Source organism: Argentina silus (genome assembly GCF_951799395.1).
Source record: "Argentina silus genome assembly, chromosome: 4".
Lineage (NCBI taxonomy): Eukaryota > Metazoa > Chordata > Actinopteri > Argentiniformes > Argentinidae > Argentina > Argentina silus.
In genome coordinates, this window is record NC_139658.1 from 5,005,668 (window position 1) to 5,020,907 (window position 15,240).

At 41.7% G+C, this 15,240-nt stretch overlaps 2 protein-coding genes across 2 annotated transcripts in view; one reads left to right on the top strand and one right to left on the bottom strand.

The window, feature by feature from the left end:
* The window catches only part of LOC310803870 (SLIT-ROBO Rho GTPase-activating protein 3-like), a 31,734-nt gene extending 27,251 nt beyond the window's left edge, over nt 1–4,483 (bottom strand). Inside the window, exons 1-2 of the mRNA XM_083668819.1 lie at nt 4,287–4,483; nt 4,075–4,167 (exon numbers count right to left, since the gene is read on the bottom strand). Coding sequence (XP_083524945.1) covers nt 4,075–4,141 — 67 coding nt within the window. The 5' untranslated portion in view covers nt 4,142–4,167; nt 4,287–4,483. The remainder of the gene's footprint in view (nt 1–4,074; nt 4,168–4,286) is intronic.
* A 4,099-nt stretch (nt 4,484–8,582) lies between these two features.
* Nucleotides 8,583–14,685, top strand: ptgis (prostaglandin I2 (prostacyclin) synthase). Its single transcript, XM_083667847.1, has 10 exons — nt 8,583–8,662; nt 9,368–9,491; nt 9,672–9,847; nt 10,114–10,260; nt 10,413–10,540; nt 10,641–10,828; nt 12,806–12,968; nt 13,289–13,470; nt 13,944–14,095; nt 14,358–14,685. Exons 1-10 carry the CDS (start codon nt 8,592–8,594, stop codon nt 14,509–14,511), a joined length of 1,485 nt encoding a protein of 494 aa, XP_083523973.1. The 5' UTR covers nt 8,583–8,591; the 3' UTR covers nt 14,512–14,685.
* Nucleotides 14,686–15,240: the final 555 nt, after the last annotated feature.

Genomic DNA, 15,240 nt, shown 5'->3' on the forward strand with positions numbered 1-15,240 from the left:
CCTGTTAACGCAGTTAGTCATTATTGCAGGTTTCATGGTGATGAACGTTCATTATAGTGTAGTCATCTTAGTGCAGTGTTGGTCCCTAAATGCTCTATCCAAGTAAAATGATCAAGTACCCATGTCAAGAAATAATCTGCTCTGCCATAAATAGAGAGCATAGGGCTGATGCCTGACTGCACTAGTGCTGTGTAGTCAGCTACTCAGCATTATTAGAGACCAATGCCAAAGTGAGCCCTTATAGTTCCCAACTGATCCCAGCCAGGCTGGCTTGCAAATGAGCTTAAGATGTCAGCTTAAAAGCTTTTCATGAAACTGAGACGGCACTCTCAGCTGTGATGGCTCTATCGCAGTCTATAGGGTGGCATAACACACATACAGTAAACACACACACACACACACACACACACACACACACACACACACACACACACACACACACACAGCGCCTGCAAATACAATAGCAACATGCTACAGTGCGTATCATATCTCATTAAAAGCAGTAAGATCATAACTAAACAGCCCAAACTGTTCAAGCACTAATATTCTGCACACAAGGGAGTGATTAAAGGTTCTAAGTGTTCTGCTGCAAGTAGGCTAGTCTGGTATAAGTAGTGATATTGCAATGCTAGAGGGATAACACAAGTTTCCAGTTGACACAGCATCTCACACTTAGTGGTGATCAATGCATCTTCTCCTCTGCCCATTTCAAGGTGGAGTGACTGAAAAGACAAGCGTGACTTAGATGGATAATAACTGTCAAGAATGTTAACTAACCCTTAGTTTTACAGACCTGTTTCAGCTAGAGTGCATTCAAAAAATATTCAGACCCCTTCACCTTTTCCACATTTTGTTATAGTACAGCCTTATTCTAAAATGGATTCAATTAATTTTTTTCCCTCATCAATCTACACACAATACCCCATAATGACAAAGCCAAAACAGGTTTTTAGAAATGTTTGCTAATTAATTACAAAATAAAAAACTGAAATATCACATTTACATGACCCTTTACTCAGTACTTTGTTGAAGCACCTTTGGCAGCGATCTTGGGTATGACGCTACAAACTTGACACACCTGTATTTGGAGAATCTCCCATTCCTCTCTGCAGATCCTCTCAAGCTCTGTCAGGTTGGATGCACAGCTATTTTCAGGTCTCTCCAGAGATGTTCGATCGGGTTCAAGTCTGGGCTCTGGCTGGGCCACTCAAGGACATTCAGAGACTTGTCCCAAAGCCACTCCTGCGCTGTCTTGGCTGTGTGCTTAGGGTCATTGTCCTGTTGGAAGGTGAACCTTCGCCCTAGTCTGAGGTCTTGAGCGCTCTGGAGTGGGTTTTCATCAAGGATCTCTCTGTACTTTGCTCTGTTCAACTTTCCCTCGATCCTGACTAGTCTCTCAGTCCCTGCCGCTGAAAAACATCCACACAGCATGATGTTGCCATTACCATGCTTCACCGTAGGGATGGTATTGGCCAGGTGATGAGCGGTGCCTGGTTTCCTCCAGACGTGACACTTGGCATTCAGGCCAAAGAGTACAATCTTGGTTTCATCAGACCAGAGAATTTTGTTTCTCATGGTCTGAGAGTCCTTTCAGTGCCTGTTGGCAAACTCCAAGCGGGCTGTCATGCACTTTTTACTGAGAAGTGACTTCTGTCTGGCCACTCTAACATAAAGGCCTGATTGGGTAAAACTGAGTTGAGTGCTGCAGAGATGGTTGTCCTTCTGGAAGGTTCTCCCATCTCCACAGAGGAACTCTGGAGCTCTGTCAGAGTGACCATTGGGTTCTTGGTCACCTCCCTGATGATGGCCCTTCTCCCCCTATTGCTCAGTTTGGCCGGGCGGCCAGCTCTAGGAAGCGTCTTGGTGGTTCCAAACTTCTTCCATTTAAGAATGATAGAGGCTACTATGTTCTTAGGGTCCTTCAATACTGCAGGAATTTTTTGTACCCTTCCCCAGATCTGTGCCTCGACACAATCCTGTCTTGGAGGTCTACGGACAATTCCTTGGACCTCATGGCCTGGTTTTTGCTCTGACATGCACTGTCAACTGTGGAACCTTATATAAACAGGTATGTGCCATTCTAAATCATGTCCAATCAACTGAATTTACCACAGGTGGACTCCAATCAAGTCGTAGAAACATCTCAAGGATTATCAATGGAAACAGGATGCACCTGAGCTCAATTTCGAGTGTCATAGCAAAGGGTCTGAATACTTATGTAAATGTGATATTTCAGTTTTTTATTTTTAATAAATTAAAAACCTGTTTTCACTTTGTCATTATGGGGTATTGTGTGTAGATTGATGCTGAAAAAGTTATGGGGTCTGAATACTTTCCAAATGCACTGTATGTACCCAGTATTTACTAAGAAACCATACTTAGTAGCTCAATACATTCAGCACCATTGATAACTACTGAATCTGGTACTAAATGGCACAACATGGGGTTTGTGACAATGGATCTAAAAGAAACAGTGAGTGTAATTAGTATACAATTATCAAGTAATAACAGTTGTACCTTTACCAGTACTTTCTATCTAATGTAATTATCTGCTTAATACCAGGCTATAAAATAAAGGGTTGCCAAATGGGTGCTGTTTGTCCTACATTGCCTTCTTTTCCCTAAGATTCTTCTGTTAACTAGTTACTGCACAGTATATGTAAGAAAGCAAGGAGATGATCCTCTGTAAATACAAGAGTGTACTCCTTCCTATTAATGCACCAGTTTGGACAACCCTCAGGTTTAGAGAAGCGAAGCAGAGAGAGCTAAGTTATATTTAACAATGGTGGGTTTACTTTAGATAGGGGATGGGGATATGCACTAATAGGCTCAGCCAAACAGATGTAGAAATAGAGGTATGAGAAAGAGTTAGATGATAATGTCATCTAAAAGTAGTCACCTAAACCCTGTACTGCATTCCACCCTGTCAGTTCTGATACAGTGACGTTCCTTCCTGACTCACAGTCCTCTCTGGTTGGTTCTTCTTCTACAGTCACATATTTAGCAGCAGACAGTAAAATCCTTTCATGGTTCATAATTCATGCTGACAGCATACATTATTTATGGTGTTTCTGAACTGTTTGCTGTGAGAGCTTCCCAAGCCAGTCCCTCTTGTTCCAGCCCTAACACATTCTCAGTTTGTATGTGTCTGAAAATTAAGATGATATGGCATTCATTTACTCTGGGAATCTAGATTATAGATTTACTTCCCATGTGATTGTTGATGACAGTCGCATTGAGTATGTACTGCTAAGTTCAGTAGGCTTACTGTATCTTCAGGTTGAGGACATCTCTTTCTATGAGCAAATGCCATGTATGATGAATTTCTCAGTAAACATGACCCTGAGATGCTGCCTAATGATCTGCTGTGGTTAAGCAGGCTCTAATCAGGTGTGTGACCTTTAGTCTTGACGGAAACACTTGAACAGACCTGCTGTTGTGACTGACGAATACCCTGAGTATAAGGGCCAAGTGATTGCCTTTTTAAAATGTCGTCATATGTCAGTATCTACTGTCAATCTAGAGAATATCAGGCCTTGAAAACCATTTGCCGTGATCAGGCACAATAGAAATCTGGAGGAAGACCGACAATATCAGTTGCAGGACAGATGAGAGAAACACAGTGCAAATGGGACCTGAACACACCCTGAACACACCAACACTGTACTCCATAATGTCAAGACATTCTTTCCTCTCCTGATGCTGCATTGTGCAAGGACATGCTATTGCATTTCTGTTTCTGAATACAATAGTCAAGGAGATCTGTAGAGTGATCACCAAAAGGGTACTGTCACTGAAAGGATTTTGTATTATAGTGTGATTATCTAAATAAATCGGTTGTTTTGAACGCTTCAGATAACTGTTGAGCATTATCATCATGTCATGATGTATCTTCACAGAATAAAGACATTTTACTATAAGGTTATGTTAATAAAACAATTTTGACAGTCAATGCCCTCTAATGTGCACTCGGGGCTGCAAGTTACGCAATGTTGCTCCACCTGAACTACGCTGGTATGTAGAGTTGAATGAATGACCGTCAAAACAAGTGCAATTTGATTAGGAAATACCAACCTTTCACTTGAGTCTCGTAATCTCCAATGATCTCCTTGTCCTTCTTTATTTTCATATGAGATAACATGATTCTTCAAAAGTGAATGGTGGAACCTTTGAACAAAAAAATGCGTTACGCGACAAAGTAACAATATCGTCTCTTCTGCATACAGACGATCAAAGGATCAAAGCAAAATTGGGTATTATGCGTGGAAAAACTTCGGGGTTCGTACATGCACTTGAGGTTGGCGTTCAAGGCGACGTGTAAAAGTGTATCTAATCCAAGACAACTCCTCTCTGTCGTCAGAATAACATTTTTGAATATCTGAGAAAATATCTGTATTCAGGCAATTATGTTTCAAAAGATCCACTGCCTTGCAGCAGGGTGTAGTATGCACAGGGGTTGCATCGTGCGATTTTCCATGCGCCTGTCCAGACCCCTTTTTTCCTGCTTGTTCTCTGCACCAAAGCGAGCAGAGTTGGATGCGAAAGTCATTTCTGACTCCTCCCCGTACCCCTCCTCCCATCCTTTTCTCGCCCTCATGCAACGGGTAATTACATGGTTATGCACGTGAATATGACAAGATGAGGGGTTTTGTTGATATATGGTGACAGATTTCCAAGTTATGCGATTCGAAGTGGCACATCGTTAACATTGGTGACCTAGAAATGACCTACATTTGTAGTTAGCAGACTTCAATTGCAGCCCACTGAATATCCCTCATTAAATGAAGAGTGCCTCATGTCTCAATAACACTAATGATACCAACATCATCAAAGCCAGTTGTCATCATCAACTACCCACACACATACACACACACACACACACACACACAGAGAGAGAGACACACACACTCACACACACAGAGAGAGAGAGAGAGAGAGAGAGAGAGAGAGAGAGAGAGAGAGAGAGAGAACATCAAACACACTCACACTGTCCATTCTCATGGCATGCTTTCTGTGTGCTATTTTCTACATGTGCCCTTATGCATGAGTCAGGTTCACACAATGAACCGATTGACTAATCTAATCTTTGTTGGAAAATATTAACAAGCATCAGCCGCAGCAACAGTCATTGTTGCTGAGCTATATGACTCTTCTATGACCAAATTTCAAAGACACATCTTAAAGATTAGGCTTACCAATTTCCTGTGGTACTGTATTTTGAGCATTTTAAATTCTTAGAACTATTATATGCTGGATTAATGCCAAAATAACAGTTTTGCACTGGTTTCATAGCTATGGATGAGTGCTTCTCCGTGACATCATACATGGATGGTTGACCAAGGGCATGGGAGTTAGCTGGACATGTGCACGCCCCCCCAGGAATATTAGTTTAAGTTTTTTTCTTAATTTACAATTAAAGCAAATTACAATCTTGAGGGGGGCCTTGCACAGGGGCACTTACTCTGGTACAGTCCAATCAGTCTTAGGGCCATTCAAACTGTACTGAATATCAGTGTGACCGCACTGTCTTACGACAGGTGTAATCATTTTAGTGCAACCCACATCGCCTAAACTACCTGTCTTGCGAGTAATTAGATCAGATCACAGATCAGGGTGGAAGGAGTCGCTGTGAATGTGGATCCCTTTCAGTCGGTTTACTAGAAGCAACATAGCTATAGGGGTATCGCTATGTTTTATCTAGTTTCCCTCCTCCATTCGTAACCTTATGATATATTCAATTAAACAATCATTTTTAAGCACTCTTTCCCTACTACTGTACAAAACATTACTCATTATGAGTTTTCTACACAGCCAGAAATACCCAATGTTAGCTAGCTAACAAGAGATAGAACCTGACACTGCAGCTACAGTAACTGTTAGACAGGAAAAAGTTCATAGATTCTAAAAAAACATTCTGACATCTCAAAGTTTATTCACATTTATTGACTTTGTGCTTATATTCACTGTTGTTTGCTGCCTACAATGACTTAACCTGGTGCGGTGAGTAGGCTAATGATGCTGCTGAAGCTGATGCTGACACTAGCAGTGTGGAGGCCTTTCAAAATAAAAATCCTACAATGAAACCAGTAAGTTGTTTTTAAAAAAATAAAAGACCCGCTGCAAAATAATCATATTATTATTGAGGGGGACCATTTTGCCTGCTGCTACAGTAACATTGTCCCCCCTTCTATTACGTCCTTGTGGATGACTATTCAGCACAACAAAATATGGGCGTATTACTGATATTGTTCAAAGTAAATCTAAATGAACTCAAGGGATTCAGTGTAAAGGAAAGAATCAGAGAGTTGGAGGAGCCTGGGAAACTGTGACATCACTGTTCTTGAGGCACAAGGCACCATTGTCCTTTGCCCATTGGAGTGTAATTCATTCATGGGCCTCTTAGGGAACTATGGTCAACCTCTTCCATACAGAGTCAAATACTATAAATCATATCCTCTCAGTCTCCGGTGTGTAATAGAATCATCACAGGGCTAAATGCAATGAGTCAGTGGAGGCACTTTAAAAATACAAAATAAAACACTATTTTTTTGTCTTACCCATGTACATTTATATATTTTTGTAATTCTAATGGGTATAGTATTGTGGCCTTTAGCTATTGCTATGACTTTGATGCATAAAGGAAGTACCAATGAAAAGCAGGAATTTCTTTCAGGCTCTCTTAATATGCTGACCTTTGACCCCTTAGATGGGCCATTAGAGAAGGAGAAAAGCTTAGTGTCACACCCAGCCTTTTAATTAATGACCTTTCGCTGACCCCTTGTATGGTAACATTGACAAATTACACCACTGAGAAAGGGTTAACTGCTAGATATTGAATACAGAGCACTTCATGGTGAAAAATGATTCCAGTGTCAATGTTTTTTTTATCAGTATGAGGAGACATCAGTTACTGGATCTAATGAGTCTACAGTAATTTGTTTGCTTTGATTGGATCCTGACCAAGCCAATGTGTGAAAATTTGGTAAAGAACTAAAGGAAGATAAACTAAGAACTAACAATTCCTTCAACTCCTCCAAGGAAGTAGTGATGAAAAGAAAAAATGTCCAGCTCATAGATGAACACTGTGTCCACATTATACCATCCACAGACACACTACAGTGAGCAACAATGTCTAACTAGCTACAGACACATCTTCTGCTCTTATGAGTCCACAAGTGTTCTTCTTCATTTATCGTGTTCTCTCTCAATCTCCACAGGGCGTCTTCTCCAAGTCTAATAATATGCCTCAGTGGCTTTTGGAAAAGACTTAAGTCAACTCCATTACATTTTAAACTCCCCTCCCCTATGCATTACTACTGCATGACTTGACTGTTTAAAATGGCCCAAAATAAGAATGATGCTTTTCTATCCTACTGTTATTTGGTATTAGTTTGGTATGTGTTTACTATGATGACTACTGCACATGAGCAGGATTAGCTTGCATTAAACAGGGGGATATTTGAAGAATAATGCACAGGTATTATGATATACATTTTGAGTATTGATTTTGATTAATAATGTATATTATCAAAACCCAGTACCTCATTATATGCAACACATTTCAATGTCCCTGTACTAGTCCAAGTCTCCATTCAGTATGTGTCTGCCCTCTGCTGGTACCTTTATGAAATAATGTTTTTAAATGCCAATACACACTTGTAGTATAGATCCCATGCAGTTTAACCTCTGACAGAGAAAGTATTTCTCCCAATTCCAATAACTTTTCACATGCTCGGGTCCCTATAGCCTATAGTATGCCTACTGTGTGAAGTGTTATAGAGGCTGATTGATACATTTTGTCACAATTATCTAATCCCTCTTTTACTAAACTAGACCTTGCTATCACCAATACAGTAGTGTAAACTGCAATACTGGGTGAAACTAGATGAAGTTCCCATAGTCTATTAATAATAGTCTATTAAGGGCAATGACTGTTGATGTGATTGTGTAACAGTGGAAATAATGAGATCCCACATTGACTCATTTATTTTGCAAGCACACTAGTTTCGGGACGTTTGAGGAACTGCCAGCTCAACCACTACCCTATCCATGTGTGAAATAGACGGCCATATATGCCAATTTGTCTAAAGATAATACTCTACTGTTTACTTTCTATCTACTCAGTTCTCATGTTATAGGGAAGCCTTCATGTAGAGCTTTTCTGCTGAAAAATAATACTGGGGAAAATTAAGTCCCTTTAGATACTTTTCTGTCATTCTAATGAGCTATGTATTACGCCACAACACAGATAAGTCTTAAAAGGTCTTAAAAGGTCTTAAAACTACCACAACTTTTTCCTTCAGTAAGTAAACACAACGCCGTCTTACGGAAGTAAACAATTTAAGTGAGAAACACACATAACAATCCTGACATATTCCCAGGTCCATGCATGTTTTTGGCAGTGATGTTGTGCCCTCGATGACAGAAAGATACTGTCACCAACCACGCCCTACCCACGCCTACTGAAGTAGGAGATTTCTAAACCAGAATATCAAATATCATCCGTGTCGTCATGGCGTGTGACACGCCAGACACTTGATAATAAATCACAGTGCTTGAGAAGAGACACAATGTCAGTGTTTTGCGAGAACATGTTATGGACAATATTTTTACTGCTGAATGGTATTCTTGCGCTCGTTCTCCTTTACTCTTCCCGCTCGAGGTAAATGCTGTCTATACTTGATTAGGGACCAGCTCAGAAAGACTTCCTATTTTGATAAATTAATGTGTGTATTTTAAATTTTATTCTGTTTTTAAGGTGTTGTTTTGTAATATTATAATAATATTCGTAATGTAAACAGTGCGCACCTGCAAAAGATGCCTCGGTCTCACTGTGTCTCCTTGGATAAATAAAGGTTAAATTATATAAGTTATATAAAAATGAATTCATATTTTAAGTATTTTAATTGTAAAACGTGTGCAATTGCTTTGCAATGACCTGAGGTGGTAATTGACGAGCGTATCGGAGTTCAACTAAGTTAGAGTAGACCTTAAGGATCACCTGCAATTTATTGCTATTGCAAACGTGTTCTTTCAGCCACAGTCCAAAATGTACACAGTGATTAACTTACTACACAAAGTAATGAAAGAAATGTTGTATGCCTGTTGTATGTCAGTGTTTGCTGGACGCTTGACTAATCCAGTTAGACTAACACACTAAACTAACACTGTATTGTACATATACTCAAACTGCATCACACAATGGTGAAGCCAATCAGTACTACAAAGGGTCTATCATCAACCTCTCATAACTAAAAGCTTAGGGCATGTCTCTGCACAAACTTTAAAACCAGTTGGTTTAGATTGGGAACACCTTCCAATGAATGCTTTTATTCTTACTTGACATTCCTGTGTCTGTGTTTTGCAGACAGAAAAATGAGCCACCTTTAGAGAAAGGCTTAATTCCATGGCTGGGTCATGCTCTTGAGTTTGGGAAAAATGCTGCAAAGTTCTTAACACGGATGAAACAGAAGCATGGTGACATCTTTACGGTAAGAGTAAACAACTGCAGTAGTGTAACTTATGAACCTTAATACTGTACACACATTTCTTTGTTTCTGATACACAGTAAAAACTGAGTTGTTATTGAAGGGCAGTATTCCTCAATTGCACATATCACAAATTAAATTGATGGTGATGATAATATTAACAATTGAAATGATGTCTCTCAGGTTCGTGTAGCTGGTCGCTATGTCACAGTGCTGCTGGACCCAAACTCCTATGATGCGATTGTGTATGACACAGTCTCTCTGGACTTCACCCAATCCAAGGATGTGCTGATGCAGAAGATCTTCAGCCTGAGTCTACCCAATCACAACCCAGCCTCAGAGAGGGCCTGGATGGAACAGTATGTACCCTAAACATGTGTGAGACGTCAAACATAGATGAAACACACCTGTAAATCTGCCAGTCTAAGTCATACAGATTACCACATGCAAACTGTACTCTAATTTAGTGTAGATCTATGCTGATCTACCTCCTTCTGTGTAACGGGAAATTGTCTTCCACCAGAGAATGAACTTAATTCACATGTTCCTAAAATTCCCCATAGTTAGGATACGGTTAGATCTAAGTAATAATAATGTATTCTCTGTGTACATGTCATCCACCCAGGCACTTCCAGGGCCCAAGCCTGGCCAGACTCAACAGCTCCATGCACAGCCACATCCAGGCCCTGCTGACAGTGGACAAGAAGTGCTGCAGCTCAGCAGAGTGGTGTAGGGACGGACTCTTCAGCCTCTGCTACAGCCTGCTCTTCAGGTAAGGTTAGATCCAGGAGGTCAGGACAGGAGAGAGGGTGAACCAAACAAAGATGCAGTAGATATATAGGTCTTGTCTTGCAGTTTAAGTGCATATATTGCATACTCCACATGGCACAACAAACTAGGTTTTCACCCTATTTATGTCCTTAGGGCTGGGTATCTCACACTGTTTGGTTCAGAGGAGAACAACAACATTACTGAACTTACTGCTGTCTACAAAGAGTTCCGCAAGTTTGACGATCTGCTCCCAAAACTGGCTCGCTCAACTCATAAGCAAGGTAGAATAATATGCTGTAATCAAAATAGATATGGTATTCTCTCTGTGTCACTGTCTGGCATGTATCTATAAGTATACATGGTGTGTTTCTCTGTTGACAGAGGAGAAGAGGGCAGCCAGCTCGTCCCAAGAGCGTCTGTGGGAGCTGCTGTCTCCAGCCTGGCTGAGATGGGGGACAGGGACAGACACCAGCTCCTGGCAGCAGAGCTATCTACGCTACCTACAAGAGGAAGGTGTGGATACGGAGATGCAGAGACGAGCCATGCTGCTCCAGCTCTGGACCACCCAGGTGAGTGTTACACATCACGCTTGCACACACACCCAACATACAGAACATCAAACACAGCCTTCAGAGAGTATACAGTATATTCATTGTCAGAGTCTACTGCCACACCCAGGCAACACACATACATTCCCTTTCTGTGTCCTATTTGCTACCTGTGACCCATGTATGAGACAGGTTCAGAGGATTTTTCCATCTTAATGACTCGGAACATCAATGTCAACACTTGACTCAGTGAGAACAAATGATTACTAGAGAATGGAATGTGCTTGAGTTCCCATTAATATGACTTTGTTTCCATGACGCTTGTCATGTTTAGAGTTCTGTGTAAACCGATCCAAAACATTAAACATTCCAGTCTAGGTCAGCATACCCATTGGTGGGTCACCTTAATCACCTTAATCAACCTCAGGTCTCATCTTCAACAGAATCTGCCAAATCTGCCAAAATACATCTGTGGTGTTTTCAGAATTAGTTCAAATACTGTTTTGTCTGCGTAATTAGAAAAGTATCTGTTATATAATCATTGATAGATGTTGATGTCATCAATTTAATATAGATTTTAACAATGACTGTCTGTTTTTTCTATTTTTATGACTGCCAGAGGCTGTTAAGAGGCCTCCTTGTGGCTTCCTCAAACCAGCCCAGACAAGTCTTGAAAATTAGTTGGAGTTACACTATGTGGCCAGGTGGGGGAGTTAGTGTGCTGTTAGACACCTGTCCTCGCCACCAATCTTCGAGCATACCACAGATTATGCATATAACTGCTCTCTGCTCCCCCTAGCACCATACTTATTCAAACGTTAACAATGGAGGACATCTCAGACCAGGGAAGCGGGTAAAGAGTATGTGGCCAAACTGGTGCCTCTCCCACTGTGGCCTTACCTCACCTGCCAGCCTTGATAGGTGAGGACAGCCAGTTTCATAACATCAGATTCCTATGCTTAATCATGTCTGCTGGGAGCTTGGAACAGACTCTCTCAGTATGGGCCAGGAACTGAACCACCACTGTATTAGATGCATTAGAAATGAGTCTGAGGAGAGGGAGTGCCAGGGTGAATATGCTCTGGTTATACAACCTGTCACCAGGAGTCAAACTCCATTACTTTCGGATATCTCTGTGTAAAATCCAATCCAGATTATTTGATAGAGATTTGATAGAATATTTTATGATGTGTTGTCACGATATTACACAGATTAATCAGAAAATATGTACGCAAGACAACAGGCAGTGTCATATACTTGCACAAACCACAAAGGCAGTTAAAGGGATGGTTCAGCCTATGTTTAGGTGAAATATCATTTTACCCTGAGTTGTCCTCATAGGCCAGTAGTGAAAGCTTTTCCGGTTCTCTGTTCTCCACTTTGCTACCACAGCACAGGCTAGCAGCACTTTCCCCAATAGACAGGAGTCCATGGACCCTAAATTAGCATTGTTTAAATGGCATGCCAAAATCTTTGTGTGTGTGCGTGTGTGCATGCGTGGCCTATTAGATCTGATATGACAGGGCAGTCAGACAAACGTTGCTGGAGCGCTCCTTGCCTTGCATTAGCCTTGCCTGTCAGTGGAGACCTGACCTCATGGAGGTGAGGAGAATGGCTCTCTGAACCCACAGCAATTACTGTCTGACAGGTTCAGACATCTCACCCTTAGAGGCTGACAGCAGTATCTACACAGCCGTGTAGACTGTCCCGAGGACTGCTCTTCAGATCAATCGTACAGCAGCCAAGGCCTTATAGAACAGAGAAGAAGAAAGACACGTCACTGTTTTAAAACACATTGTTATTGTACACACTGTATATTTAAATATGCTTTAATCTTCACTGTGGGTTTGTCTTAGCTTCTTGAAACTGCATACAGCTTTGTCTATTATGGTGATTTGTCAAATCTTATTTACAGTACAACTGCAATCATGCTCTGTAACAGGCAGGCTGTTTTTCATAGGAAAGGTTTTAAATATCTGTTGTGTTGTGTTATTCCAGTGTAATAGTGGACCTGCTGCTTTCTGGCTGCTGGGCTTCCTGCTCACTCACCCTGAGGCCATGAGAGCAGTGAGGAGGGAGATCAGAGGCCTGTCTCTACAGGAGGGCTCCCTACAGCGCCACCCTCTGGACACGCTGGAGACACACAGCACACCTGTGTTTGGTAAGGAGCCTGCAAGCAGCCGTTTCAATTATTCATTCTGTCTTCTACCTTAGGCACATTTCCCATTAAAAGAGAACAGAGGCTTGACTGAACTGTGGGGAGATAACTAGAAAAAAGGAAAACAGAGAGATGAATAAGTAAAGTTGGATAAACAAAACAATTTGCACTTTTAAAGTTTTCATTCCATAGTGTCATACTGTATGCACCTCTTCTTAAAACATATCTGTATCTTTCAAGATATGGACATGCTCTTACTGTTATGAATACACACTTCAATTACCCCTCTGACATCATCAGCTGTATTGTCCCTCTGCCTACAGACAGTGTTCTGAGTGAGACCCTGCGTCTGACTGCCGCTGTCCTCATCAGCAGAGAGGTGGTGCAGGACAAGACCCTGCGTCTGGCCAGCGGCCACGAGTACAACCTCAGACAGGGTGACCGGGTCTGTCTGTTCCCTTTCGTCAGCCCTCAGATGGATCCAGAAATACACCAGGACCCACAGGTATGCACTGTACTGTATATGCACCTGTAAGCATGCAGCAATGCTTTCAAACAACACAAACATCAATAAAAAAAATACACCTAAAAGGATGGAAAAGTGTAGAGGGAATTAGTCAGGTTTTGCTGTATTGTACTGTAGCAGGCACTATTTAAATCGAATCAGGATTATGTGGTGGACAGGTTCAAATGCTGAGCATGGAGATCTCAGAGGATTAGCTGGTAAAAGGCTGTAATTGAAACAAACACATAAGGCGTGGGTGAGGTTAGGACGAGCCATTGGGTTTATCTTCAATGATACTTCCTCTGTCTGCATCTGCCGTGAGGGTCAGAGGTCTGGGAGAGACCAATGACAGTCCCTCTTCCTCTGGAACAGGCATGATCAAGACTGGTCATACCTACTCATACTGTAGTATCTTTGGACTGTACTGAAGCATCACACTTTACCCGTCTTCTTTTTTCTTCCCTGCTTCATAGAACTTTGTTTATGACCGCTTCCTAAATGCAGACAGGACAGAGAAAAAGAAGTTCTATAAGAGAGGGGAGAGGCTGAAGTACTACACCATGCCATGGGGAGCAGGGAACAACATCTGTGTTGGTAGATACTTCGCTGTCACCGCCATCAAACAGTGAGTATGACTCTCCCTACCTGTTGTTTCCTACTGTTAACATGAATATACATCTAAACTGTCCTACTCCCCATGCAATGAAGGTTTTGATAAGGTCATTTTCTTGAATGAATGAATATGGTGATGATTTATGAGACATTTTACAATCAATGACATCAAGATAGCTGGCTGAGGGGAATGTAGCAAATACCATATATGTTGTCAGCTTTAAGCAAAATCCAGATGTCTCTGTTGATTGACTTCCTCCCTCTGTGACCCTCAGGTTTGTGTTCATGGTCCTCACCAGTCTGGACCTGGAGTTGTGTGACCCAGATGCCTGCGTCCCGCCAGTCAACCCCAGTCGCTATGGTTTCGGGATCCTTCAGCCCGATGGAGACCTGGAGATCCGCTACAGACTGAAGAGAACACTGCACTAAGACACTCCACATCCTAGCACTACACTAATTAGAAACAGCTCACTGTTGTTAAAACAATGCATTTATTTATTCTATGATATGTTTTTTATATTCAGTAATCCCTGTATGCCTACGTTTTGTTGTAGGCCTATTTTACTTGGTCTTTCAATAAACTGTTCAAATTGTTTTATTGTCTACATAATCAATTACTTCTCTCACTGCACATGTCATTGTTATAACCCTGGCTATTATATATCACACAATAGAACATGAGTATGCTACTGTAGATCACTCTAAAAGCAAACGTTAGATCGTATTGAATGGATAGGCTTCTAATGCTCCCTCTGCAGGTTTGGCTGTCCTAATTTCGATTGAAGAGCAAATCTTGAGGTTCTTCTTGGCTCTGTATGGCAAGGGTTAAACAAGCGTCGATTAGGAACTGGGCGGTGGGGCTGCCGCCTATCCACCTTCTGCAGAGAGAGAGAGAGAGAGAGAGAGAGAGAGAGAGAGAGAGAGAGAGAGAGTCACGCCGCCCTTCACGCCGCAGATGGGGCTGACCAGGTAGAGAAAACCGTGTGGATTCTCAACATACTTGTTGATCTCCCCTTAAAACATGCGGGACATGCTAGGCGGACTCTCAGCATAGACAGTGTTTAGAATCCCCGCCCAACTATGTCCGAGGCGGAGGACGGTGCCACCGAGGCAACGTTTGATATGGAATCTGTTAGAACCCGGGAGTAGTAATAAACC